At 42.8% G+C, this 26,450-nt stretch overlaps 1 protein-coding gene across 5 annotated transcripts in view; it reads right to left on the bottom strand.

The window, feature by feature from the left end:
- The window catches only part of tcf12 (transcription factor 12), a 345,614-nt gene extending 328,226 nt beyond the window's left edge, over positions 1-17,388 (bottom strand). For 2 of the 5 annotated variants that reach the window (XM_059952545.1, XM_059952550.1), the window contains exons 1-3: positions 17,128-17,388; positions 16,368-16,460; positions 15,691-15,763 (exon numbers count right to left, since the gene is read on the bottom strand). In XM_059952545.1, the coding sequence (XP_059808528.1) occupies positions 15,691-15,763; positions 16,368-16,439 (145 nt within the window). In that variant the 5' untranslated portion in view covers positions 16,440-16,460; positions 17,128-17,388. The remainder of the gene's footprint in view (positions 1-15,690; positions 15,764-16,367; positions 16,461-17,127) is intronic. The other 3 variants (XM_059952543.1, XM_059952544.1, XM_059952547.1) reach the window with 2 other exon arrangements.
- Positions 17,389-26,450: the final 9,062 nt, after the last annotated feature.

Here is a 26,450-nt window from a genome sequence, read left to right as displayed (position 1 = left end):
AAGAGTAAAAAGACCCTGATGGGATGTAGGTGCATAGAAAAGGCATGAAAAAGGGCAATGTTATGATGGTCATGAAGGATTTCAATATGCAGGTAGAGTGGGGGGGGAAAAAAAATCAGGTTGGTGCTGGGTCTCAGGAGAAGGAATTTTTAGAATGCCTACATGATGGTTTTTTAAAATAGTTTCTGGTTGAGGACACTTGGAAAGACAATTCTGGATTGAGTGTTGTGTAATGAACCAGATTTGATTACGGAGCTTAAGATAAACAACCCAAAGTCAGTGATCATAATGTGATAGAATTCACTCTGCAATTTGAGAGGGAGAAGATAAAGTTATATGTATCAGTATTACAGTGGCGTAAAGGGAACTACAGAGGCAAGAGAGAGAAGTTGACCAATATTAACTGTAAGCAGACACTAGCAGGGATGATAGTGGAATAGCAATGGCTGGAATTTCTGGGAGCAATTTGAAATGTGCAGGATCGATACATTCCATAGTGGTATTCTAAAGAGAGATGCGGCAACAGTGGCTGACAAGGGAAGTCAAAGACAGCATAAAAGTAAAAGAGAGACTATACAGTATAGCAAAAATTAAAGGGGAGCTTGAGGATTTGGAATCTTTCAAAAACCAACAGAAGGCAACTAAAAAAGCAATAAGGAGAGAAAAGATGAAATATGAAGGTAAACTAGCCAATAATATAAAAGAGGATACCGAAAGCTTTTTTCCCCCCCAGATATATATAGAGTGCAAGAGAGTATATCGGACCGCAGGAAAATTATGTTAGAGAAGTGGTAATGGGTGGGGGGGGGGGCGATAAACACAGTAAGTATTCTGTGTCAGCCTTCACTGTGGAAAACACCACCAGGATGCCAGAAATCTGAGAATGTCAGGGACAAAAGCGAGTATAGTTGCTTTTAATAAGGAGCAGATGATTGGGAAGTTGAAAAGTCTAAAGGTAGATAAATCATCTGTACCAGATGGACCTCATCCCAAGGCTCTGAAAGAGGTAGCATTGTTCACTTGGATGCACACAGGCTTTTGACAAGAGATTGTGGAAGCATTAATGATCTTTCAAGAATCTCTAGATTCTGGAATGGTTCCAGAAGTCATGAAAGTTGCAAATGTCTCTCAACTTTTTAAGGGAGGGAGGAAAAAGATAAAAAAGCATAGGCCCATTAGCCTGAATTCAGTGGTTGGTAAGATGTTGAAATCCATTTTAACAATGAGGTTTCGAGGTTCTTGGAGACCTGAAAAAAGACTGAAATCAGCATGGCTTCTTTCAGGGGAAATCTTGCCTGACAAATCTGTTGGAATTCCTGAGGAAATAACAGGCAGGATAAACAAAGGAGAGTCAGTGAATGTTGTTTACTTGGATGTTTAGAAGACCTTTGACAAGGTGTCGCACATGATGTTGTTAACTAAGCCAAGAACCCATGGCATGACAGGACTGACACTGGCATGGATAGAAGACTGGCTGACTGTCAGGAGGCAAAGAGCAAACATAAAGGGGGCCTTTTCTGGTTGGCTGCTGGTGACTAACAGCTCCACAGGGATCAGTGTTGGGATCATTTCTTTCCATGTTATATGTCGATGATTTGGATGATGGAATTGGTGGTTTTGTAATCAAATTTGTGGCTGATACAAAGACAAGTGGAGGGGCAGTCTTGTTGAGGAAGCAGGGTGTCTGCAGAAGGACTTAGATTGGGAGAATGGTCACAGAAGTGGCAGATAGAATATATGTAGGGAAGTCTACACTTTGGTAGAAAGAATCAATTTTCTAAACGGGGAGAAATTCAGAAATCAAGAGTTGCAAAGGGACTTGGGAGTCCTTGTCTTGGATTCCTAAAACATTAACTTACAGGTTTGAGTCAGTGGCAAGGTAGGCAAATGCAATGTTAGCATCCATGTCAAGAGAATTAAAATACGCAACAAGGATGTAATGCTGAGGCTTTATAAGGCATTTGTCAGGTAGCACTTGGAGTATCGTGAGCACTATTGGATTGCTTACCCTAGAATAGATGTGCTGGAGAGGGTCCAGAGAAGTTCACAAGAATGAAAGAGTGAATGTATGAGGATCATTTGATGGCTCTGGGTCTGTCCTCACTTGAGTTAAAAAAAAGAGGTGGGATCTCATTGTAACCTATTGTACAGTCAGCCCTCCTTATCCGTGAGGGATTGGGTCCAGGACCTCTTGCGGATACCAAAATTCACGGATGCTCAAGTCCCTTATTCAACCTGTCTCAATGCAGTGGACCTTAGGACCCAACGGAACCCCAGACCTTATTTAAACTGTCTCAGTGCAGTGGACATTAGGACCCGGCAGCAGAGATCTGAATCCACAGTGCTTCTGTTCACGAAAATAATCACAAACACAATTGAAAATAAAAAGCGTTAGGCTACGTTGGTCAATGATTGGAACAATTTTAAAGGATAAGGTAAGAAAGGCTCTGTGCTGATGAAAGCTACAATTATTACTAAGCAATTACTAAGTTTAATTATTAGGTTTTGGATTTTTGATCCTCCACATCAAGCTGGCACGGTGGAGAGTGCACTCAAGAGCGATCTGTCACTGGATCAAACTCGGAAACTTCTGTTCCCGAGCCCAGCGCCGAAACATACGTTCTTAAGTGTTTTATCTGCATAGAAAAGTAAAATATATACTATGTGGTGACCCACTTTCTGCGCGGGCGAACTGGCTCACAAATAGCCAGCGCGCGGGGGGAGACTTTGGTAATGCACCTCTGATGTCACTTCTGCCCAGAGAGGGTGGGCGCTAGGGATAGAAATACCAGCTCCGCGGTTTGAATAAACTAGTCTCGAAACGACTTACTGACTGCGTGTTGTTATTTCAGCACTGTGTGTAGCACATCGCTACATTGGTGACCCCGATGGTCCAAACGGGATTTGAACCAAAGGTGACCGACTCTTCATCTGTTCACGCAGTTTCGCGACAGCTGTCGACTTTCTGGACGCTGCGACCACACGTGTGGTTCAGCCAAGCAGAAGCCCAGTTTCGGATTTGGCAGATAACCTCTGATTCCACGCGTTACTACCATGTGGTGAGCGCCCTTGACCAGGAGACGGCCGCCCAGGTTGCGGATTTCATACAGTCACCCCCAGAAGAACGCAAATATGAAGCATTCAAGGCGCAGCTCATTGGGACCTTTGGCCTCCCACGGCGTGAGCGGGGTGCCCGCCTGCTTCACCTGGACGGTTTCGGTGGCAGACTGCCATCAGCATTGATGAACGAGATGCTGTCCCTGGCTGACAGACACAAGCCCTGCCTCATTTTCGAGCAAGTGTTCCTGGAGCAACTGCCCGAGGACATACATCTGCTGCTGGCCAACTCAGATTTCAGCGACCCCCGGGCAGACGTGCTGTGGAAAGCCAAGGGGAGCGTGGCGTCCGTCAGTCAGATTACCAGGCCACGCACCCAACAGCAGACCAGACCAGGCCCGGCAGGGAAGCGCACACAACACAGAGACAGGAGTGAGGAGGCCAGTGAACAGTGGTGTTTCTACCACCAGCAGTGGGGCACAAAAGCCCACCGTTGTCACCCGCCCTGCCAGGGCCAGGACCAGCTGCTGCTAATGACTATGGCGTCTGGCCACCAGGACAGCCTCTTGTACGTCTGGGACAAACAGTCGGGACGCCGCTTCTTGGTCGACACCAGAGCGGAGATCAGCGTCTTGCCCCCGACGGGGTACGACACCCGCAACAGGAAGCCAGGACCCACCCTGAGGGCTGCAAACAGCAGCACGATAAGGACCTACGGCACCTGCACAGTACAGCTGCAGTTTGGACCCAGCCGGTTCACGTGGGACTTCACACTGGCCACGGTGGCCCAACCACTCCTGGGGGCGGACTTCTTGCAAGCTCACAGCCCACTGGTCGACTTGCAAGGGACAAGACTGGTACATGCCAAGACTTTCCAGACGTTCTCCCTGGGTGAAGCCAAGTTGCCAGCCCCACACCTGGACTCCATCACACTGTCGGACAACGAATTCACCAGACTCCTGGCGGGCTTCCCATCGATTCTGACACCGCAGTTCACGGCAGCCATGCCCAAACACAGGGTACAGCACCACATTCCTATCCAGGGACCTCCCCCCCATGGCCGCGCACGAAGGCTCCCCCCGGACAAGCTCCGCCTGGCGAAGGAGGAATTCAAGCAGATGGAGGAATTGGGGATCATACGGCGGTCCGACAGCCCATGGGCCTCCCCCCTGCACATGGTGCCCAAAGCAACAGGGGGCTGGAGACCCTGTGGCGACTACCGCAAGCTGAATGAAGCTACGACACCGGACCGCTACCCTGTGCCGCACATTCAGGATTTTGCAGCAAACCTGCACGGCGGATGGATCTCCTCCAAGGTGGGCCTCGTCCAGGGATACCATCAAATCCCGATGCATCCGGACGACGTCCCCAAAATGATACTCATCACCCCTTTCAGCCTTTTCGAGTTCCTCCGCATGACGTTCGGCCTAAAGAATACAGCACAGACGTTTCAGCAGTTAATGGACGCGGTGGGACGCGACCTGGACTTCGCTTTCGTCTATTTGGACAACATCCTCATAGGTAGCAGCAGACGTCAGGAGCATCTGTCCCACCTCCGTCAACTCTACGCCTGACTGAGTGAATACGGCCTGACGATCAACCCGGCCAAATGCCATTTCGGGCTCGACACCATCGACTTCCTGGGCCACAGGATTACTAAAGCCGGGGCGACCCCTCTGCCCGCTAAGGTAGACACAGTCCGCCATTTCCCCCTACCCAACACAATCAAAGGCCTTCAGGAATTCGTGGGTATGGTAAATTTCTACCACCCTTTCCTCCTTCAGCTACCTGAATCATGCGCCCCCTGTTCGCCCTGATGTCGGGTAAGGGAAAGGACATTACCTGGGACGAGGAGTCCGCCGTCACTTTCATTAAAACAAAAGAAGCCTTAGCAAACGCCGCAATGCTAGTGCACCCCAGAATGGACGTCCCTACCGCCCTCAAAGTGGATGTATCTAACATGGCAGTCGGTGAGGTGCTGGAACAACTCAGAGGGTCGCTGGCAACCCCTGGCATTTTTCAGCAAACACCTGCGCTCACCCGAGCTCAAATGCAGTGCTTTCGACCGGGAACTGTTGGTGCTATACCTGGCAATCCAGCATTTCCAGTACTTCTTAGAAGGCAGGCCTTTCACCACGTTCACGGACCACAAACTGTTGACTTTCACGTTCACGAAGGTGTCCGATCCCTGGTCAGCTCACCAGCAGCAACATCTGTCCTACATCTCGGAGTACACGACGGACATCCAGCATGTCTCGGGAAAGGACAACGTCATGGCGGACGCACTCTCCAGACCAGCTGTCCAGGCCCTGTCCCTGGGGGTGGATTATGCAGCACTGGCGGAGGCACAGCAGGCAGACGACGAGATGCCCAGCTACAGGACCTCAGTCTCAGATTTGCAGCTGCAGGACTTTCTCGTAGACCCAGGTGACAGGACCCTCCTGTGGGACGTAGCTACCGGCCAACCTCGCCCCACCGTCCCAGCAGCCTGGAGGCAGCGGGTTTTCAACTCTATACACGGTTTGGCGCACCCGTCTACCAGGACAACCGTCCAGCTGGTCTTCAGCAAGTTCGCGTGGCACAGACTTGGCAAGCAGGTAAGTGAATGGGCCAGAATGTGCGCGCAGTGCCAAACAGCCAAGGTACAGCAGCACACTAAAGCCCCACCACAGCAGTTTGAACCCACCCACCGGAGGCTCGACCACATTCACGTGGATATCGTTGGCCCCCTATCAGCGTCCCAAGGAGCGCAGTACCTCCTAACGGTGGTAGACCGGTTCACGAGGTGGCCAGAGGCAGTCCCACTCACCGACACATCTGCCGATTCCTGCTCCCGAGCACTGATCGCAACCTGGGTAGCACGCTTCGGGGTACCAGCCCACATTACCTCCGACAGAGGCGCCCAGTTCACCTCCAGCCTGTGGTCAGCTGTGGCCAGCCTGTTGGGAACGCAGCTGCACCACACAACTGCCTACCACCCACAGTTGAACGGACTGGTGGAACGCTTCCACCGTCACTTGAAGTCGGCTCTCATGGCCCGCCTGAGAGGACCTAACTGGGTGGACGAGCTTCCCCGGGTCCTGCTTGGAATTTGTACATCGCCCAAAGAGGATTTGCACGCCTCGTCGGCCGAGTTGGTGTACGGCGCGCCCCTGGCCGTCCCGGGAGAGTTCACACCAGCCCCAAGGGGGCAAGAGGAAGAACCCGCAGCAGTCCTGGACAGACTACGCGAAAGGCTCGGCAACCTGGCCCCCGTACCAACTTCACAGCACGGACTGACCCCGACTCATGTATCCGAAGAACTGCAAAACAGTAAGTTTGTGTTTGTATGAAGGGGCGGACACCGGGCGCCGCTACAGGCGCCATACGAGGGGCTGTTCAAGGTGATCAACAACAATGGGTCCACGTACATTCTGGACATTGGGGGGAAACAGGAGGTTTTCACGGTGGACCGACTCAAACCAGCTCATGTGGACTTGGCGCAGGTGGTCGCGGTTCAGGTACCGCAGCACAGAGGCAGACCTCCCAAACAGAGTCCAACCCAGACTGAGGACATTGGGGGGTGTATCGCCGGTTCTGGGGGGGGGGGGGGGATTATGTGGCGACCCACTTTCTGCACAGCCGAACCGGCTCACAAATAGCCAGCGCACGGGGAGAGACTTTGGTAATGCACCTCTGACGTCTTTTCCGCCGGGAGAGGGTGGGCGCTAGGGATTAAAATACCAGCTCCACGAAGTTTGAATAAATTAGTCTCGAAACGACTTACTGACTGCGTGTCGTTATTTCAGCGCTGTGTACCACATCACTACAACTATATAGTAAAACAAACGTTTGACTATCGCTAAATAATACCAGATGTACCTGTTCTGACTTACTTAGTAAGAGAACTTCCGATTTTTCTCGATCCCGATCCGCGATAACCCACGCACATCCTCCCAAATACTTTAAATCATCTCTAGTTTACTTATAATACCTAATACAATGTAAATGCTATGTAAAATGGTTGTTATACTGCATTGTTTAGGGAATAATGACAAGAAAAAAAGTCTGTACATGCTTCAACAACAAGTGCTGGAAGAGCACTTCCCGGTTTTCACAATTCGCAGTTGATTGAATTCATGCATGTGGAATTCGCGGATAAGGAGGGCCGACTGTATATTGAAAGGCCTAGCTAGATGAACGTTGAGAGGATATTTCCCATAGTGGGGGTGGGGGGGGTGTCTGGGACAAAGGCAGAGTCTCAGAATGCACGGATGTCCCTTTAGAACAGAGGTGAGGAGGTACTTCTTTAGCCAGAGGATGTTTAATCTGTGAAATCAATTGCCACAGACAGCTGTGGAAGCCAAGTCATTGAGTATATTTAAAGCAGAGGTCAATAAGTTCTTGACTAACAAGGACATCAAAGGTTATGGCAAGAAGACAGGAGAATGGAGTTGAGGAATAATAAATCAGCCATGATGAGTTGGCAGTACAGACTCAATGGGCCCAGTGGCCTAATTCTGCTCCTATGTCTTTTGGTCTTACGGTCAATAATCAAATTGAATTGTGGTAAAGTTCAGCTAAAAACTAAGAATTATTTCAAATGAACAGTAAAGTGCAATCACTCATTGTAACTGCCTAGTACGGATGCTCCCCAACCATGTGCCCAACCTCTGGGCAGCCCCTACACATGAAGTTTTTAGGAAACAGGTGGGTGGACAAACTACTGCAGGCACCTTCTGTCAGGTAGAAAAGAGGCATTTCTATGCACTTTCTATTCCAACCCTACCCAACCCACAATAATTAGGGCCCAAGTCAAGCATAGCCAAGCAGAGCTGGGAGCACTGAGAAAGATTCAATCACTGAATTAGTGAGGCTAGCTGAACCTCGTTTTCTCACATCAGCTCATTCTCCTTTCATGGCAGTTTTTCTGACTCCTCTTTTCCCCACCCCCTAAAATCACCAATTTCTTTTTGTTGATTTCTGAAGAGTTCAATTTACAAACAGCTCTCAGGAACAGAATCCTGTCATAACCCTGGGAATGCCAACATGAACCTGCAACCTGATTTCTCTTTATTTTTAAATGAACTAGCACTATCCTATTGACAGTAATCATTTCACAGGACGTTTGTCAAGATTATAATTTTTTATGATGTACATTGGACTCATGCAAGCACAGGCACACTTACAATATATTCTGACACTGCCTACTGTGTCTTGAGACTGAAAATACTAAGTGATTTTAACACCAGCTAAGACAAAAATTACCTGATCGAATATAAGCTTCCATAAGGAATACGTGGAAATCCGCTAACATCTAGAATGCACTTAGTCATGCATGAACGTACCAAGCACCTAATTCAGAGTGTTCATTACAAGCAGTTCAGTCTCCAGCTCGCTTCTCAAGCAATGATCAAATGATTACAAGCGATTCCAGTTTTACCGAACAAATCTATCCTCAAAAAAATTTATGTTCCACAACCTGGTTTCAAAAAGACTGTTAAACAGACTATCCATTGGAAGAGATGAAGAGGAATTTTTCAGCCAAATGATGCTGAATCTGTTGCAATTCATTGGGTATACTTAAAGCAGAGGTTGACAGGTTCCAGATTAGTAATCGCATCAAAAGGTTACAGGGAGAAGACAGCAGAATGGAGTTGAGATAGAAACTAAATCAGCCATGATCAACTAGCAGAACAGACTTGATGGGCTTAATAGCTTAATTCTGCTCCTACGTCTTATGGGCTAAAACCCTTACAGAACACATTTCAGTGTGGATTCATTCATCACAGTGTTAGTTTTTTTTAAATGCCATAATTAATGGCACTTTTAGATTTCCAAGGTAGATATCTGGATTACAAAATGGAAGTTTTGGAGTCAAACCTTTAGAGAAATCTCAATGAAGAATCAAAGCTTATCAACACTTATGCATTAAACTACTTTTAACATCAGGATTTATTAATAACTTCTTCAACAACCACATGTAACTATAGGTCATTTAAACTCTAATAAAAATGACCAGCCCATTGTAGTCACAATACTAGTACACACAAAATAATGAATAATTTTTAGAAAAACATCCTTTCAACAGAAACAAGAAAAAATCTGCAGATGCTGGAAGTCCAGACAAGACGACAAAATGCTGGAGGAACTCAGCAGGCCAGGCAGCATTTACGGGAATGAATAAACAATTGACGTTTCTGGCCAAAACCCTTTAGCAAGACTTGTAATTCCTCTGCTGTTTTCGGGGTTTCTTTTCTCCACTGCTGTAAGTTCCATGGCAACATCTACTCGAACAGAGAACCAAGACAATTCTGTACAGGCTCTATGAAAGAACAATTTAAATGAATCCATTCTCACTTTCATCTCTACATTACTCCTGTTAAATATTTATTCTTTCTTGAGCAACTGGTTTTGAACTTACATCCACCAGTTCATCAGGTGGTGCATTCCAAATCCCAGCCTCTCATTTGTTTCAAAGTTCTTCTCTAGCAATTACTTTGCCAATTAATTCCAATCTGTATTATCTGATCATTCACCAACTCTAACACTTGCGGTTTTTGACTTGTATCAATTGCTTTCTGCAGCAAGCTCCTCTCAGCCTTCCTGAACAAGAACATCAGCTTCTCATCACTGGAACTGATGTTCTAAATTCTTTATTAAAGTTTCAGTGAATACTTCAAAATTCAACCTACTTAAATAAGAATGGAAATCTAACTGCAGTCATCAACATTAACAGATTGATTTTCCTTTGCAATAAATGTACAAAACATCCTTCACAAGACAATTAAAACCGTAAGACATAGGAGCAGAATTAGTGGCCCATCAAGTCTGCTCCATCATTCCATCACGGCTGATTATTATTCCTCAGTTCCATGCTCCTGCCTTCTCCTCATAATCTTTTACGAATCTTACGAATCAAGGACCTATAAACCTCTGCTTTAAGTGTACTTGACAACTTAGCCTCCGCAACTGTCTGTGGCAATGAATTCCATAGATTCACTACCTGCTGGCTAAAGATGATCATGGAAGAAAGTGGGGGGAGGGGGGAGGAGGGAGGAGAAGAAGCACCAGAGGAAGGCATGGGTGGGCAGAGATAAGCTGAGAGGGGGAAAAGAGAACAGGGAATTGTGAAGGGGGTTGCGGGGGGAGGGGGTGGCATTACCAGAAGTTCGAAAAATCAATGTTCATGCCTTCAGGTTGGAGGCTACCCAGACGGAATACAGGGCACTGTACCTCCAACCCAAGTGTGGCCTCATCACGACAGTGGAGGTGATCAAGGATAGACATATTGGAATGGTAGTACATGACTCCAGCAGACTCACAGGTGAAGTGTTACCTCACCTGAAAGGACTACTGGGGCCCTGAATGGTAGTGAGGGAGGTAGTGTAGGGGCAGGTTAGCACTTGTTTCACTTCCAAGGACAAGAGCCAGGCTCAGTGGGAAGGGATGAATGGACAATCAAGTCACATAAGGAGTGATCACTGCAGAAAGCAGAAAGTGGGGGGGGGGCGGGGGGGAAGAGAGGAAAAGATGTGCTTAGTGGTGGAATCCCGTTGGAGATGAAAGTTGCAGAGAATTATGTGCTGGACGCAGAAGCTGGTGAGATGGTAGGTGAGGACAAGAGGAACCCTATCCCTAGCAAGGTGGCAGAAGAAGGGGGACAGCTTATCTACTGATGTCTATTACAAACCAACGGGCTCTCACAGCAACCTGGACTATACCTCTTCCCACCCTGTTACTCATAAAAACACTATCCCCTTCTTTCAATTCCTCTGACTCATCTGCTCTCAGGATGAGGTTTTTCATTCCAGAACAAAGACGTCCTCCTCCTTCAAAGGGGCTTCCCTTCCTCCACCAATTATGTCCTCAACCATATCTCTTCCATTTCACACACGTCTGTTCTCACCACATCCTTGCTCCATCCTACCAAAGACCCTGCCAGCCTCCATGCCCAGGGCATTATTCTCCACAAATTCTGCCTTCTCCAATGGGATCCCACGACCAAGCACATTTCCCTCCCCCCACTTTCTGCTTTCCACAGGGATCGTTCCCTAGTCCATTCATCTCTCCTCACTGATCTCCCTCTTGGCACTTATCTTTTCAAGTGGAACAAGTGCCACACCTGCCCCTACACCACCTCCCTCACTACTATTCAGGGCCCCAAACAGTCCTTCCAGGTAAGGAGTCTGTTGGGGTCATACACTATGTCCAGTGCTCCTGGTATGGCCTCCTGTATAATCAGTGAGACCTGACATAGAATGGAAAACCGCTTTGCCTAACACCTACATTCCAGCTGCCAGAAAGCGAGAGATCTCCCAGTGGCCACCAATTTAAATTCCATTTCCCATTCCAATATGTCCATTCATGGCCTCCTCCACTGTTGTGATGAGGCCACACTTAGGCTGAAGGATCAACATCAGGGTAGCCTCCAACCTAATGACATGAACATCAATACCTCAAACTTCCGGTAATGCCCAACCCCGCTTCACCATTCCCCATCCTCTTCCTTATCTCCTTGCCCACCCATCACCTCCCGTTTCTTTCCTCCATGGCCTTCTGTCCTCTATCAGACTCCCCCCTTCTCCAGCCCTGCATTCTTTCAGCAATCAACTTACAGCTCTTTACTTCATCCCTCCTCCTTCGGGTTTCACCTATCACCTTGTTTCTCTCTCTCCCTCCTCCTTCCACTTTTTAAATCTACTCCTCAGTTCTTTTTCCCCCTCCAGTCCTGCCACAAGGGTCTCAGCCCAAAACATTTACTGTGTTCTTTCCCATACATGCTGCCTGGCCTGCTGAGTTCCTCCAGTATTGCGTATTATTTTACATTCTCAAATATTATGAAAAATAATGGCATAAGCGCACCAGTAAATGAACAAACGGCAAACATTCGCAGACCAAACGGCTCTGAACAAGTACCTTTCTTTGAAATCTTTCTATTCCGTTAGAATTAACTCTTTTAGACCCTCCACCATATGATGGTTTGCAAGGGCACAATACATCCTTGTTTATATCAATGCACAAAGATTAACATAACACTTGTTAAATATGATTTTTATTGATACAAATCAGTTAATACCATGAGCTGAGCCCAGAGAAAATACTTATAATCCATAAAAACATGGATTTATAATTATTTCTGGACTAGAAGATTATGCATCTGTTAACCTCAGTACAACGCTCAATGGATGACTCCCATATTTTAGAGCAAATCACTGAACCTCAAAAAGATTTTCACTCGTATTATACCATAGTGTGTCCAAAGAGGCTTTATACCTTTTTTAAAATCATCATTTTTGTTAAGTAAGCAATTGAAAAGGTGAAAAAGCCAATGGATCTCCAATGAAGTTAATATCCAGTACACGTGTTCTAATTATGTTGATTACGAGTTATGAACTTGATCCTCTTTGTAAGATTTGACAGGAATTCAACATGCCATCTACAAGGATCATCTCTAATGTTGCTACTCTACCAATACTATTCCTACCTTTAATAACTCTTTTTTCCCTTTTCAGGGTTTTTTTGAATTTTCTGACCTGGAGTTACATGCTGACTTCAGCTCTTTGAAGGAATGGGAGCCACTCTCAAGGCCTCATGACTGGCCATTTTTCAATATGCCAAAGACACAGCCTAGAAGACTAACACACTTTCAGGGTGCCAGACTTTCGTGGCTCTGGAGGTGAGCAGATTCAATGTCGCTACTGCCACACAAAACTGGCGTGTCGTGGGAGATAGAAAATCATAAGCAGCGAGCTGGCTACTGGCTGTGTGCCCAGGGACCCGAGTTCTTTGGGCACAGAGCTCGGAAAAAGACTTTTGACACCATAAATCAGCGAGTTATTTTTGTTATGTCTCCTCTCTCGCTGTGAAACAGCAACACCTCTTTTCCCTTATTAGGGGGAAAGAAAGCCTGTGGTATGTCGAATACCGGGTGAACGAGTAGTCTTTGGGGTACTGCAAGATTGTGTCTTTATTGATGCTTTGCTGCATGCTTGAGTGTTCGGTGGAGGGCACCAGTGCTTTTTCACTGATGGTGGTGGTGGTGGTGGGAGGGGGGGGGTCATTGCCTTGCTGCTGCTTATGCTTTGGGGTTCTAACATTTAATGATCATTCATTCTTTGGGCCACTTCTCTGTTTTCGTGGATGTTTGCGAAGAAAAAGAATTTCAGTTGTATACATTTGTCTGACATTAAATGGAACCTATTGAATATTTCCCTTTCGACTGGAACTCAAAGAATGTTGGAAAAATGAAAAAAAAACAATATGCTAGAATCACCATGCAGGTTGGACATCTTTGAAATGAGAAAGAGTTTAACATTTCAGATGCTGCCCAACCTGCAATTTGTTTCCAATGTTTTCACATCACTTTAGATCTGGTTGCTCAAACCTCTAGAATGAGACCAACGTACAACATTCTATTTCACTCGGATCTACCAAGAAACCCATAACTGACAATGTCACCACAATGAAGGCTTAAAGACTGGGTGTTAAGGAAATGGTATCTTAGATAATGACTGGTCATGAAAACTAAGTCAGAATGTGCAAATTTGACTGTGCAGTTCTACTGTTGTAGATACACATTTCTGTTAGTCTTCAGTGAAACACGTCAACAAGCCCTAATTTTCCATTTACAATGTTAAGCAAGTTATTAGGAACAATACAAGAAACACCTATAACCTGTACAAGACTCAAGATGACATCACTTGTGTCAATTTTAAAAGTGAATTTTTCAATAAAAATGCATAAACCTGAAATTTTTGATGCCAAAAAAAAACTAAGGAAAACACCTGGAAGTTTCAGAGAATCCATAGACTTTGATGCTGAAAATACTTTTAGCTTGGTACCGCATCATCCTTACCATTTCATTTGTAATAGTGGATTTGGTCATAAGACCATACACAAAGGAGCAGAACTGGGTCATTCGGCCTATCCAGTATGATCCGCCATTTCATCATAGCTGATTCCTTTACTCCATTTTCCCACAACCCCTCACAGTTGATAAATCAAGAACCCATCAACCTCTGCCTTAAATACACTCAATAACCTGGCTTCCACAACTGCCTGTGGCAACAATTCTACAGATTCACCACCCTCTAAAGAAATTCCTCCTCATCTCTGTTGAGAATGAATGTCCCTCTATTCTGAAGCTGTGCCGTGGTCCTCGCCACATTCACTCTATCTAGGCTTTTCAACACATCTGCTGTGATATGGATTTACATTATTAAAATGAAGTGCATTAATCTCTTATTCTATTTCAGAGAAGTTCTACAGAATCATTAACATACGCAATCTATATTAAAAAGGGAAGAAAATCACTTCCTCAGAAAGGCTCTTACAACTTTTGACCAATAATTCGATAACTGTAATCTGTACCTAACAAACAAATCAGAGAATTTTAGTATGTTGTAAAAAGATGGCAAGATTGTACACTAACGATAAACACGACATTGAACAAAAATTTTGGAAAGGATGCTTGTGTGAAGAATATTTGAAGTTTTTAAATCGGGAGCAAAATTTGGATAGCATATATAACTCCAGCATGAATTCATACATTTAAATGCCTGAAATGTAATAATACTGCTGTTTTATATTCACTCAACCAAACTTCTATCAACCTGCTACAGATTTATTGAAAGTCACTATTTTCTCCTTGATCTATTGTATTTAAATGAAATGTTACCACCAATTTAATTTGATTTTTTTTCTTAACAGGAGAAAACATATAAATTACTTCCTTCAAAAGTAAATGACAGTCGAGAATTCTCTTCACTGCTCATCAACACTAGCACAAGTATTTAAATAGTGCCATGAGGTAATGCCTTTCAAACCATGAGGTCTAACATTTCAAACTTGGAATAGTTTTGACAAACAGTCACATCGTATTCTCAGCCAGAAACAAAAGATATATAACAAGTCAACAAGTTTAAATTCCTCCTATTCTACAAACATGTAACTATAAAAATAAGAAACATTAAATCATGGGCAGAAAATTGTCAAATATTAAACTCATATGCAAGAGCAGATTCCAGAAAAATTTGTCTATAACTGCTTTCCCATACTACACTAAGTATAATTGAAGCAACTTTATTTATCGACTTTATCACAAAAGTTCTGACATTATTTCTCCCACATACCCGAGTCAAAAAAAGATAACCAAGCATCAAAACAAGCTCAACTTAAATATTGTTTTTGATAATGCAATATAGCTTAACTGTGAAATACAAGTCCACTACCTAGTCTTCAAAATCACTCAACACAATCCTATTAAATGCAATAACCCTTACTGTACTGAACAAATTAATTTCATCTCAATCATACATCTAGAAACTAAATCCAATAATAAAATACAAGTTTCACTTTCAACACATACTTCCTAATTTATTAATAGCAGACCACATCATTTACAATCTCTGCACTAATCCTCAAAAATTCCAAATTAAGATTCAAGATCAACCCCTAAGAAGGGTGAAAATTTTCTAGTCATCTCCACTGTCTGCACAATACAAAACTAGATGTTTCCAGCACCAGCATTCAGACGAATTTCAGTATTAATAAACCTCCAAAACAGTTCAATACATCTACAACTGACAAGCAAAAGACAATTTGTCCATGAATTAAACAAAATATTGAAAGTAGATTGTACTGTAGTCTTACCCGAACCACCAAACTGACTGCTTGCAAGTGTAGTTGGTCCATTTTTTCCGCTATTAACAGGAGGAGAAAACATCTAAAAAAAAATCAAAATTAATGATTAATCCGTACAGCTACCATGATATTCAACACAACCAAACCCATCCAAGAGCCATACAGATGGCAACAAAATTATAAAAATACTGTATGTACTAAAATGGTTATAAACAAGAACCATGGAGTAAAATATTTCAATTTTTAATTAAACCAATTCAATATGCAGTAAAGAATGTTTTCACTAATCATCATGCAAATCGTAAAACTGATGGGAGTAATTTCTAGTAAAAGCTTAATATATATTTTTTTAAAAAACGTTCTTGTTTGCCACTACCACGAATCTAACAGCTGGATCGGGGAAAGTTGTCAACTCATCCATAGACAACTTCAGGCAATGCAAAAATCTAATCTGAAATAATTCAAAGCTACCCTGAAAATAAAGCTTGTGCTAAACGTCACACAAAAATTGCATTACTTTCCTAATGAATCAATTCCGTTAAAACTACTGGACTTAAGTCTAGACGTAACATAAAACTTAAAGGGTTCGTTTCTGACTGAACTGGATGCAGGCAACGCGATTTTCATATTGTTTGAGTTATAAGTAAATCATGTTTAAAAAAAAATAAAGCCTGGAAACATCATACCGCACTAAAATCCAGCAGATCGCTCAATTCCTTGTCCGTTCCTATAGCGGCCATCCGTTGCTGTGGATTCATCTTGAATTATTCGCAATAAACCTATGAACAAAACAGATATTCACATTACTCAAAACAATGAATTACTTTAGAAAACCGTCAGCAAATGCCTTCAAAGGTGCTGGAGCTAGGTCGGGAAAAAAAGACTTAAAATCCAAGGTTGCAACTCCCTACAAATAAAAGACTCCGGGGAACTTGCTGTGCAAGTAAAACTCTACATCAGACTCCAAAAATATCCTCCCGCATAAAGAGAGCGCGTCCCTGCCTAACCACAAAAGTACAAGTCACTTTACCAGAAATGACAAGTTAACACTCCACCTGACAAAGACTATTTAACCTCGACTAGGAAAAGACACTAAGTGTTTTTAAGAGAATAAATCACCAGAATTAAGTTTTGTGTATAGAAGAGCTTCCAGCAGCTGGCGGGGATGGAGGTGGTGGGTGAGATGAACTCCTCTGCCTCTGGTAGTTTACGGCAGTTAGCGAGTAGGCCGGGGTCCAGCGAGCCCTCCCGGCGGGGGCAGGAGGGTCAAGGTGCCGCCCGGCGCCCCGCCCAGCTGCCCATTCACCCCGCTCCCGGCCCCCAGCTGCAGGCCCAGGCCCAGGCCCCGGCCCTCTGACCAGCAAGTCGCCTCGCTCCCGGGCTCCAGCCGCCCAACTCTGACGGCCAGGCCCTCGGGCTACCCCGGGCCCCCTCTCCTCTCCTCACCTCTCTCGCCCCTCCACCACACATCCAACGGCCGCCAGCGGTCCCGCCTGAGGGTGAGGGCTGTGACTCCCCCACCCCGCGCTCCTGCCAGCGAGCCGGGCCGCGCTGGCTCGGCGTGTGCCGGCTGCCGTGTGTGTGGCGCGGCTGGCTGGCTGGCTGCGCCTCGCCTCGCCTCGCCGCCTCGCCTCGCCGTCTCCCTCTCGCCCGCCGCAGCCCGCCGATCCTTCAGGCGGACATGTTTCTGGGGGGAGAAGGGCTGAGCCGCGTCACCACGCCGAAATAAGACGCTGTATCCCTCCGACCTGCTCCTTGTGCAAAGAGGGGCAAACACACTCAGCTCCGGCGTCCCCCCACCCACCCCGTCAGATCTGATGGGCACCGAGCATGCAGCGTGCAGTCTCATGTTTAACCTTGGTGCTGGCCATTGTATCTCAGTGGATATGGAGATTACAAAAAAATGAATGACAATGAGTGAGCAGGATCCTTTGTTTGTGCGGCAGGCAGCGGCAGCGGTGAGACGGTCTCTGTTTTCCTCTGTCTTTGATTGACAGAAGATTACTTGATGGGGTCGAATTACACGCATGGCCAAGCAGATGTTATCTTCCCTCAGTATGCAGGGGCCAATACATACACACATACATTCATCCTGGAGGCAATGTTTACTGAAAATGCAAGGCTTCAAAATAACTGACACAAGTAGGGGAGAAAACCCTATCACCAATAGATGGCAATCGTAATAACGTTACTTAAAAACTAAGCAACTGTTTTAAGGTGATAAAGCCATGCTATACACAGCGTTTTAAAACTTACAGCAATTTTAGAAAAGTTTCTTTCTTAATTATGTGTGCACTGTCACAAATAGAATGGTTGCTTGCTGGGTGAAACTATTTCATTGTCAGAACGGCTTACGAGGATCAGAATTACGCCTCTGAAAGTAAGCGAAATGTAATTTTTTTAGATTGAATTCATATAAGTGGAAAGAAATTCGCTTTCCTGTTATCAAAAAATATACCATTCATTGAATTATTCATACTTAATTGCATTCAATATTTCTGTAATTTCTGTTTGACTTAGAACACCACAAAATATCTATTACTTTCAATTTAATGAGTCTCAAACGTGGTGGCGATATGAACGTGATATTTTTAAGAGTGTACGACTCCTAAAAATGATTTAGTTAAAACAATAACAGCGTAAATGCACGTAGTCAAAAAGAGATTGAATTAATATAGATGTCAAATGTAGAAACTAGTGCCATTATTTTCAGTGCGATTTTTTTGATAGAAGCCTCGAGTTTTTTTTACTCCAGGTTTTATTCGTTTGCTTCCAGTGTATTTTTAATTGCCTGTTTGTTTTTCACCGGACGCAGTAATTCCCACGCGAGTGAAAGGTAGCGGAAGAGGAGGCGAACAATCGAAATGAAGTTCGAAAGATTTATTGAGGATCGTTCCATCCGATGTGAAAAGCAACATGTGACATTTGTGGATCAGGCAGTTGACCCAATGAATATCATAATTTTATATAAACTGGACAAACACCACCCAGTTGTCTGCACATTGCTCTCTCTCTCTTTGGTAGTTCCAATACACTATATTTGTATTGAACTGCTGCTGGCAAATAAAAATAACGGAAGTTGGGGCACCATCCACCCTTTCCCAAGATCCCCTTTTCTTTAATCCCAGTGAACAGGCTCGGCATGTTAGCGGAGCGGCTGCTGCCGACCTAAATCCCATGTCAGAGCGGCGGCAGCGCCGCATTCCCCCGGTTAAATGCTGCTGGAAGCTGGCCACAGCGGAGTACTCCCGCCGCTTGCTCCTCATCTGCTGAAATCACAGCCTCCGAATCATTTCACGTTAACAAGCAATGACAAATTATAGAAAAGCAACACTGTAACTTTAAAATATGCAATTCTCATTCACATTAACTTGCTCCGTGTCCAGCTCTGCATCGTTTAAGTTTAGCCAATTAATTAAACATTCCGCCATTTCATCTGCCGAGATGCTTAAACGCAACTATTTTTGGGTGACAGATACGATAATTTCAACAGGACGAGTTCTCCAGCAAAGCGAAATGCACCGCACAATAAATGCTGTGGCTTCAGTTTACAGACTAAGGCACGGAGCTGGCAAATATTTCAGTGGCAGCGCCTAACACTCATTGCCAATTATGTTGCAAAATATAGCTCTTAATCTAAAATAGTCTTTTCTCAGTGTAAACGGACGTCGCCCCAATTCTCATTCAACAATTTTTTAAAAAATTCTGATAATTTGCTTCATTGGCCGTGAAGCCTTTGAGACTTCCCGAGGTTACAAAAACCGATGTTTCAAACGGAAAGATGTCTGCTCTGTTTGAAGAAAAACTGTTTTATGGTAAAAATATGGCATTTGTGTAGATAAAAGCCGATACATGTCATAAGCAATTTTGATTAGCTTTGATTAGCTTGTAACTAGTTTAAACTATCATCCGTTTAAAAGTGCTTAAATATAATAGCCCGGAATATCCGCTTCTTGCAAGTAGATGTTCTAGATATTGTAATCAAGCAAGCTGAAAGCACATTAACAAATCGTTTGTATTTTATCTATATTAACGCCCGATTTCAGCTCCGATTGGAATAAACTTTAAAATACGGGAAAATCATAAACTTCTCTATTATACGTTTTGCTTTGTGGCGATAAAGGATGGTCCAAGTGCAAAGCGTATCTGTTATAATCATCTGAAAAAGATTTTACCAGACCAGTCTTTTCGTCCCGGTGCTATGTTTCTGTAATGATTGTAACCTCATTATCAAACCCAGCAGGCCGAAGTAGACATCAGAAACGATATTTTCAAGTTACGAAAGTAATACCGAGGTTGCCTAATGCAACATGCTCAATTTTCAGTATTTACTCGCCCACAGTTGGTCTAGTCATTAAAAAACAGCGTAAGATCGCTTAAGTTTAAGTTGCTGCTAATCAGTTTTTATTATCCCAGGTTTATCAAAAATGTTTTCTTCCAAAGGGACTCATGCAAACTCACAACTAAAATTATTTTTATGTTTGTAACAAAACATAACTTCCATTGATTTTTAGCGTCCAATTTATATATTTTTTCTAAAATAACGACTATTAACACATTTCCACGAAAAATAAATGTGATTAAGTGTCGTGCCTTGGTAGAATTGTTTTGTTAATAATTTCAGCCTCCGTATTGCATTGCTTTGGAAGCAATTTTCTTGCTTATATTTCAGCTTTCGGGGGGTTTAAGCTGTTCCAAAAAGTCACTCCCACTCCCCACATCTGAATTTGATATCAGCAGCACTGACAACCCCATGAAGCAATACATAGGACTGTTAGACTGAAAGCTAATTTACATTTGCCGGGGCATCTTTTTGTAGGCTCTGTTCGTCTATTTAATGTGATAGAATTCCACGTTAACGTTGTACTCGTTTGCACAATTATTTAACACCAGATAAGCCATATACCAGGAGAATACCGTTACACCCAGATGAAATTGTTCCACGCTGATGTGTTTTTAAAACCGTAAGATCACGAGGTAATCAGAAATTATCATCTTCCATTTGCTCTTGAAATTAACACTGACTGTTGCCTTTGTCGTGCTGCACTACATCACGATGGTTTAATCAAAAATATTTTGCTGACGTTACTTTAGAAAATATAATCCGACTCTGTCCATAGAGTTAAAATATTGAATTATGTACGGCAACCTAGAATTACTGTACTCTAGTACGTAACTCGGGCGGAGCGGGCTGCTAAAAGTTGATGTCTGACATCCGCTGTGTTTACGTCTCAAAAACAAAGCCGCCACGAACAGGAACAATGTGAATAAAAAGGAAGGCACGTACCTTTGTATTCAAGCTAATAGGAGCAGCATGAATTTGTAAAGTTGTGCTGGTAAATGATCTCTGCCACCAGCATCTATTGTTAACCGAACAAAGGTGCTCCCAGTTAGTAGAGGGCGGTTGAGATACGAATGATCTGGAGGGATTCCGTGCAAAATTTCACACTGGGAAAAAAAGCTGATAAAGTGAAACCGTGATTTTGGATAATTAAATAAATCTCTAATAAAAACATAAGTCTATTTGGAAGCCATACACTTCAGATGTTTCCCTTATAACTAAACAGCTCAAATAATCAGTCAGTGTTTATCCCTACGGAAGGGATGTGAGGGTTATTGTAGATTGCTGAAATGATATTGTTCTATATAATTTTATTGCAAAGTACGAAAACTGCCGTTCGTTTTATTACCTTACAAGGTATCTGCAGCTGGGAGCATTTGTCCAGGATAACTCTCTCAGAAATTCAATCAAATGCTGTTCACATCTGTGGAAGACGGGTTAATATTCTACTTCAGAATCGTTATCAGGTTTACTTCTGTTCAATTGCCATGAATTTGAAGTGATGCAATTAGCGTCACCTGTTGGTAGCGAGAAAAGTGGAATGCATCGGCTGGCTTTCGTCCCGGCTGCTGAATCTTCCAGTGTCTTAACTTCCTTTGAGTTCCATTGACCTTTTTTGGACTCTCGACTTTTAAACAAATATTATTTAAATACATTTCTACCCGAATTTCAAACAGTGTTTAACGACTTCCATGGAGCTTCAAGGTGTTGACTTTAACAATCTTTTTTTCGTTTTTAGACAACACCAAGAACAACCGATGGGCTTCTTAAAGAGATTTGAACCAATGATATTGGACCACAGCGGGAACAGTTTCAGATCTTTCTGATCACCGAACATCATTCACACCCTCGAAACACCAGTGGAATGATTTCTTTAGGGTGGATAGATGTAAAAGGAAGAAAACAAAAGAATAGTCCTTCAATCTTAATTCGTGATTTTGAGGCACCGCATGGTCCAAAACACTCGGGAATCTTTACAGCCATTCTCCCACCTGACTACAGTACACTCTTGCTACTGAGCGAGGTGGTTGTGCGTTTAGATCGGAGTCAGAGAGCACACGGATCTCGGTCACTCTTCACCGGGCTGTTGGAGGGGGTTCCGAAATGAGTTGAGAAAGATGGTGGCTTATTTGTTTTTTCAGCTGAGCGCAGACTTTCTGTGTCACCGTCTCGCGGGGTTTGTTGCTACAGAAATACCAAACAACTTTTCTAAAATATTCCTCTCTGCCGATATTGTCAGTCATTATAGCCGAAGCTTGTTGACCGTCCATATTTTTGCCTTATAATATTGGGCACACTTTAAGTGCTTCATGAGAGGTAAAGTATTTTGAGATGCTTAAAAATGGCCTATAACCATGAGTTTGCACATCGGTGTCTGACCTGAACGCAGGTATCACAAGGACCCCTCAGTCTTGAACTATCTCCCACCTTGTTTGCCCAGCTAATTAGGGCAAAACTGATTTTCAGTCACAAATTTCATAGAATCATGCAACTTTATGGCCCAGGTGGAATTCACTCAGCCAAAAAAACAGGTCTTTAGAGTTCTCCTACTTGTCAATTTTGTCCATCACCTGGTCGGGCACAGCTTTACAGATACTAATACAACAAATCATCAAAAAGATGTTACTATTATTTAGTACATATCAACATTGCTCTTCTCACAATGTTCTATATATATTTTTATAATACAGATATTTTCACAGACCAATGGGTATCTCAAAACGTCCTCAGCACAGAGCAGTGTCATTTACTTAACCAAAAAAACCTCATGGACATTTCAGGAATTTTGCTACCATCCGCATGGCCTGGAGTCAGAAAAATACTTACTCCAAGAATGAATACATCAAAGGAGACCATAACCATCAAGGCAGATGGACTAGTCACTAGTGCACTACTACAGACACACCCAGAAAGCAAGATATTTTTCTATACTGTCTTTTAAGGGTATTTGAAGAGGCTCTTGGTTAGGTTCATTCAGCTTAGAAAAATAGAGGGCTATAGGTAACCCTAGGTAATTTCTAAAGTAAGGACATGCTAGGCACAGCATTGTGGGCCGTAGGGCTTGTAATGTGCTGTAGGTTTTCTATGTTTCTATATTTTACCTCCAAGAAAATATCTTTATTGTCACAAAGTTCATTATACCAGTAAACACCTTCAAAGCAGATTGACATAAATGGCAGAATACATAAGGAATCTGTGATGGGAAATTCAGGATGGATTATCATGTGAGCCGTAATTTCTAGAACATAAGTCCTTTCAGAGGAAAGAAAGATTAATTTGTGTTTTCTATGCAAGATTATATATATGTAATGCCAGTCATATTGTTGGGCACAGACCAAGTCAAATGCTCCATAAGTGGCTGTTTGAAAATTACTTTGGTTAATCTTCCTTTGTCAAATGAATTACAAAGCCCAACTTTTCTTCCTTTATACGAAGTGTAAGTTCTGAATGAACTAATATGTAAAGTCTGTTCATTGTACTGAAGGGAGCATCCATATTCTATAATGTTTGCAAAGGGTTTCTTTAGATTTCAGTACAGACCTCCATTAAGTTCTTGATTTGCCTAGTTGGAAAAGTACATGATTTGTACACTGCAAACAAAGGTGCTTCTGAAGCTGAAGAAAGACTGCAAATGCACCTATATATTTATAACCTTAAAGATTTCTTAAGTAGCCTTCAGAATATTAAAGGCTATTATGTTACTGTCAAAGAAACACAACCTATTTTTCTTTATTTTGATGAGCTGTTGTAACGTATAATTAAGAACACACACAATACCATGTTATAGCTGGGCTTCTAAGTGGGGAAAAATGTAAACTCACCATTTTAAACATCCATGTTCTAAGCTTCTATTGTATTATTTAGTGGTGAATGCTATACAATGTCTTTAAGCCATTTATTGACAACAATTCCGTAAGCATTTAAGAGAAATGTCAAGATAATTACTTTGAACATTGATACATTTGACAGTATATTTAAATATTATATTTTATATTTTAACAAAGATTTTTACTATAGTTTCTTGAAAGAGCATTTGCATTTTACCTGTTTAATAAATATTATTAAAATAATAAAGGTAGGTACTTGTGGAAAGGGGTGTAAGTCAGAAATAGCAGATAACTGGAAAAGATATCTTTCTTCCCTACATTGAAGTGTTCATATTTTTGACATAACAAACAAGGCAAATCATTCTGTGCCTCTTGCATAAATACTCACGGTTTAAAAATATACTGTGTATCATTGTTCAGATATGAGCATTGATATGAATATCTAAATTTATTATCCATGCCTTCAAAAAGTAGAAATAAGACATTGATGAACCACTGTCATTGTCCTTCAATCCTTTTCAGGTAGGGATTCGGAAAAGGATTAGAGTAAGGCAATTTATATTTCACTCAGGAATTTCAGTGACTTAGAGGTGCTATTGGAGATGGTGCTATTTTCTTTCTGACTATTGGAGTTTCATTGGAAAGCAGTGACATGCCGCCACAGTCTATTCTTGGAAATATTTTAGAGCATTTTGCTCTAGGTGAACATTTAAGCTCAACGATGAAGTGCAATCAAGTGGACCCACACTTTTCTGCATGATACTGAGCTTACTGAGTGTTGTTATAAAGATCCCTTAGAACACAAAACAACTCATGTTAATTCTATGAATAAAATAGAAGAAGAGACATGAATTTATTCTTCACAACCTGAGATGCAGTAACCATTTCACAGGTCCCCTAAGGTTATTGTCTTCTACCATGAGACTTGAACTGTAAAGAGGCCTTATCAAGAAAAGAAAGTAGGGCTTCTTTTAGTGCAACACCATGCACTTCCCTTTCAAGACACTTCCAACGTACTTCATGGCCAATCAAATACTTTGTGTTAGTCACCACTGTAATATTGGAGTAAGGATGATGAAGTCAAGAAGCCAAGCCAAAGGGAAGTGGTATCAACAATGAGGAATTAGATGATGAAGTACAACATACTAGAAGATTGATCGTTTCAATCCAGACCAGATACCATTCACATTATTCTAAGCAATTATACATTAATTCTTAACACAATTATGCGTACAGACTCTACACGGTGGAGAAAATTAATTCAGTCAGATTTGGCATGTTCTTTCCCCTTGGGTGGCTTTATGTTTTCTAATGTGTGAGGCTAAATCAGACCATTTTCTACATCATTTCTCTCATGCAAATATTTAGTGTATATGTTGACTGCAGGATTTCACTGACAGCTTGGTAATCTTAGACCTCCTTATGGTTTACAAAATGATGACCTAACAAAAGTTCAAACGAATGCAATCTTGTGGCGCTTGGTTCTGTTCTGCTCCCTTTCACAATTGACACACCAATTGTGTTTGAGCATCAATGTACTGGATATGCATCACCTTAAGAGACAGCTGATTCGTTGTTACCAGGGATGTTTCACGGCTACTTGTTACTCTGTTAATATCATCTCTGATCTGTCTGACAGCACAGCTTTAGGCTGTGATCTGAACCCAGTGCCTCTGTAGGATAACGTGAGCATTCATAAGAGATGCCCTCACTGATCGCTGTCTATGGAAGTTCTATCCCAGGTGCCTAAGGATATGCCTTGCGTTCTACTGTGGACTGCAGTGTAGATGGCTATTTAGCAAGGAATAATTTTACCAAGGAATAGCTTCCCTGCTATTTCTTGCAGAGCATTTAGTGCATTCTGCATATAGCCAATGAGTAGGTGATATTTTCTATTTGTAAATAGACACTTGGTCTGCATAACAGCATCTAGGCTAAAATGGAATTATTAGATTCAGCAAGAGGCAAACAAGCAAGTTCAAGGTTGACCCTGTTTATTGCTTGATAGGTAAGAACAACTTGAAATTGTATTAAAAAAAAGGCATGTTATTGACTAAAAGAATGTAGTGAAGATAGAGATTGCTTGCTTTACAATAAGTATCAATTGATTGCTGTATGGAGTGTTCAATGGGGAACAAGGTAGCTTCAAGGCAACAGTGCATGACTTTAATTTTGCAACATTTTGTGGATTGTAAACTAACCATGCACAAGAAAGGGTTTTCTCTCTTGGAAGTTGCAACATGTTTACACGAAGGATGAAGGAACACACAGGAACAGGCCCTTTGCCCTTTGGCCCACAATGTCCATATTAACCATGATGACAATTTAAACTGCACAGCTGCCAATATGCCAACTGCAATTACATGTGTGGTTTACATCCTTCAATTCTGTGCTTGTTCACTTATCCTAAATGCTGTCATAATTGCTACCATATCTTTTTCCAACACCCTCCCTCCCCAACCCCCAGCAGTGTACATATTTTAGGCAATTACCACTCATGTATTTGTAAATTTGCTTTAAACATTCCTCTTCACCCTCAAAGTTATGCCCTTGAATATTTGAACATTACCATCCCAGGAAAATGACCCTGACTAGCTTCC

The sequence above is a fragment of the Hypanus sabinus genome, chromosome 28, assembly GCF_030144855.1.
Source record: "Hypanus sabinus isolate sHypSab1 chromosome 28, sHypSab1.hap1, whole genome shotgun sequence".
Taxonomy (NCBI): domain Eukaryota; kingdom Metazoa; phylum Chordata; class Chondrichthyes; order Myliobatiformes; family Dasyatidae; genus Hypanus; species Hypanus sabinus.
The sequence above is the reverse complement of the archived record's forward strand: the minus strand, read 5'-3'. Positions and strand labels throughout refer to the sequence as shown.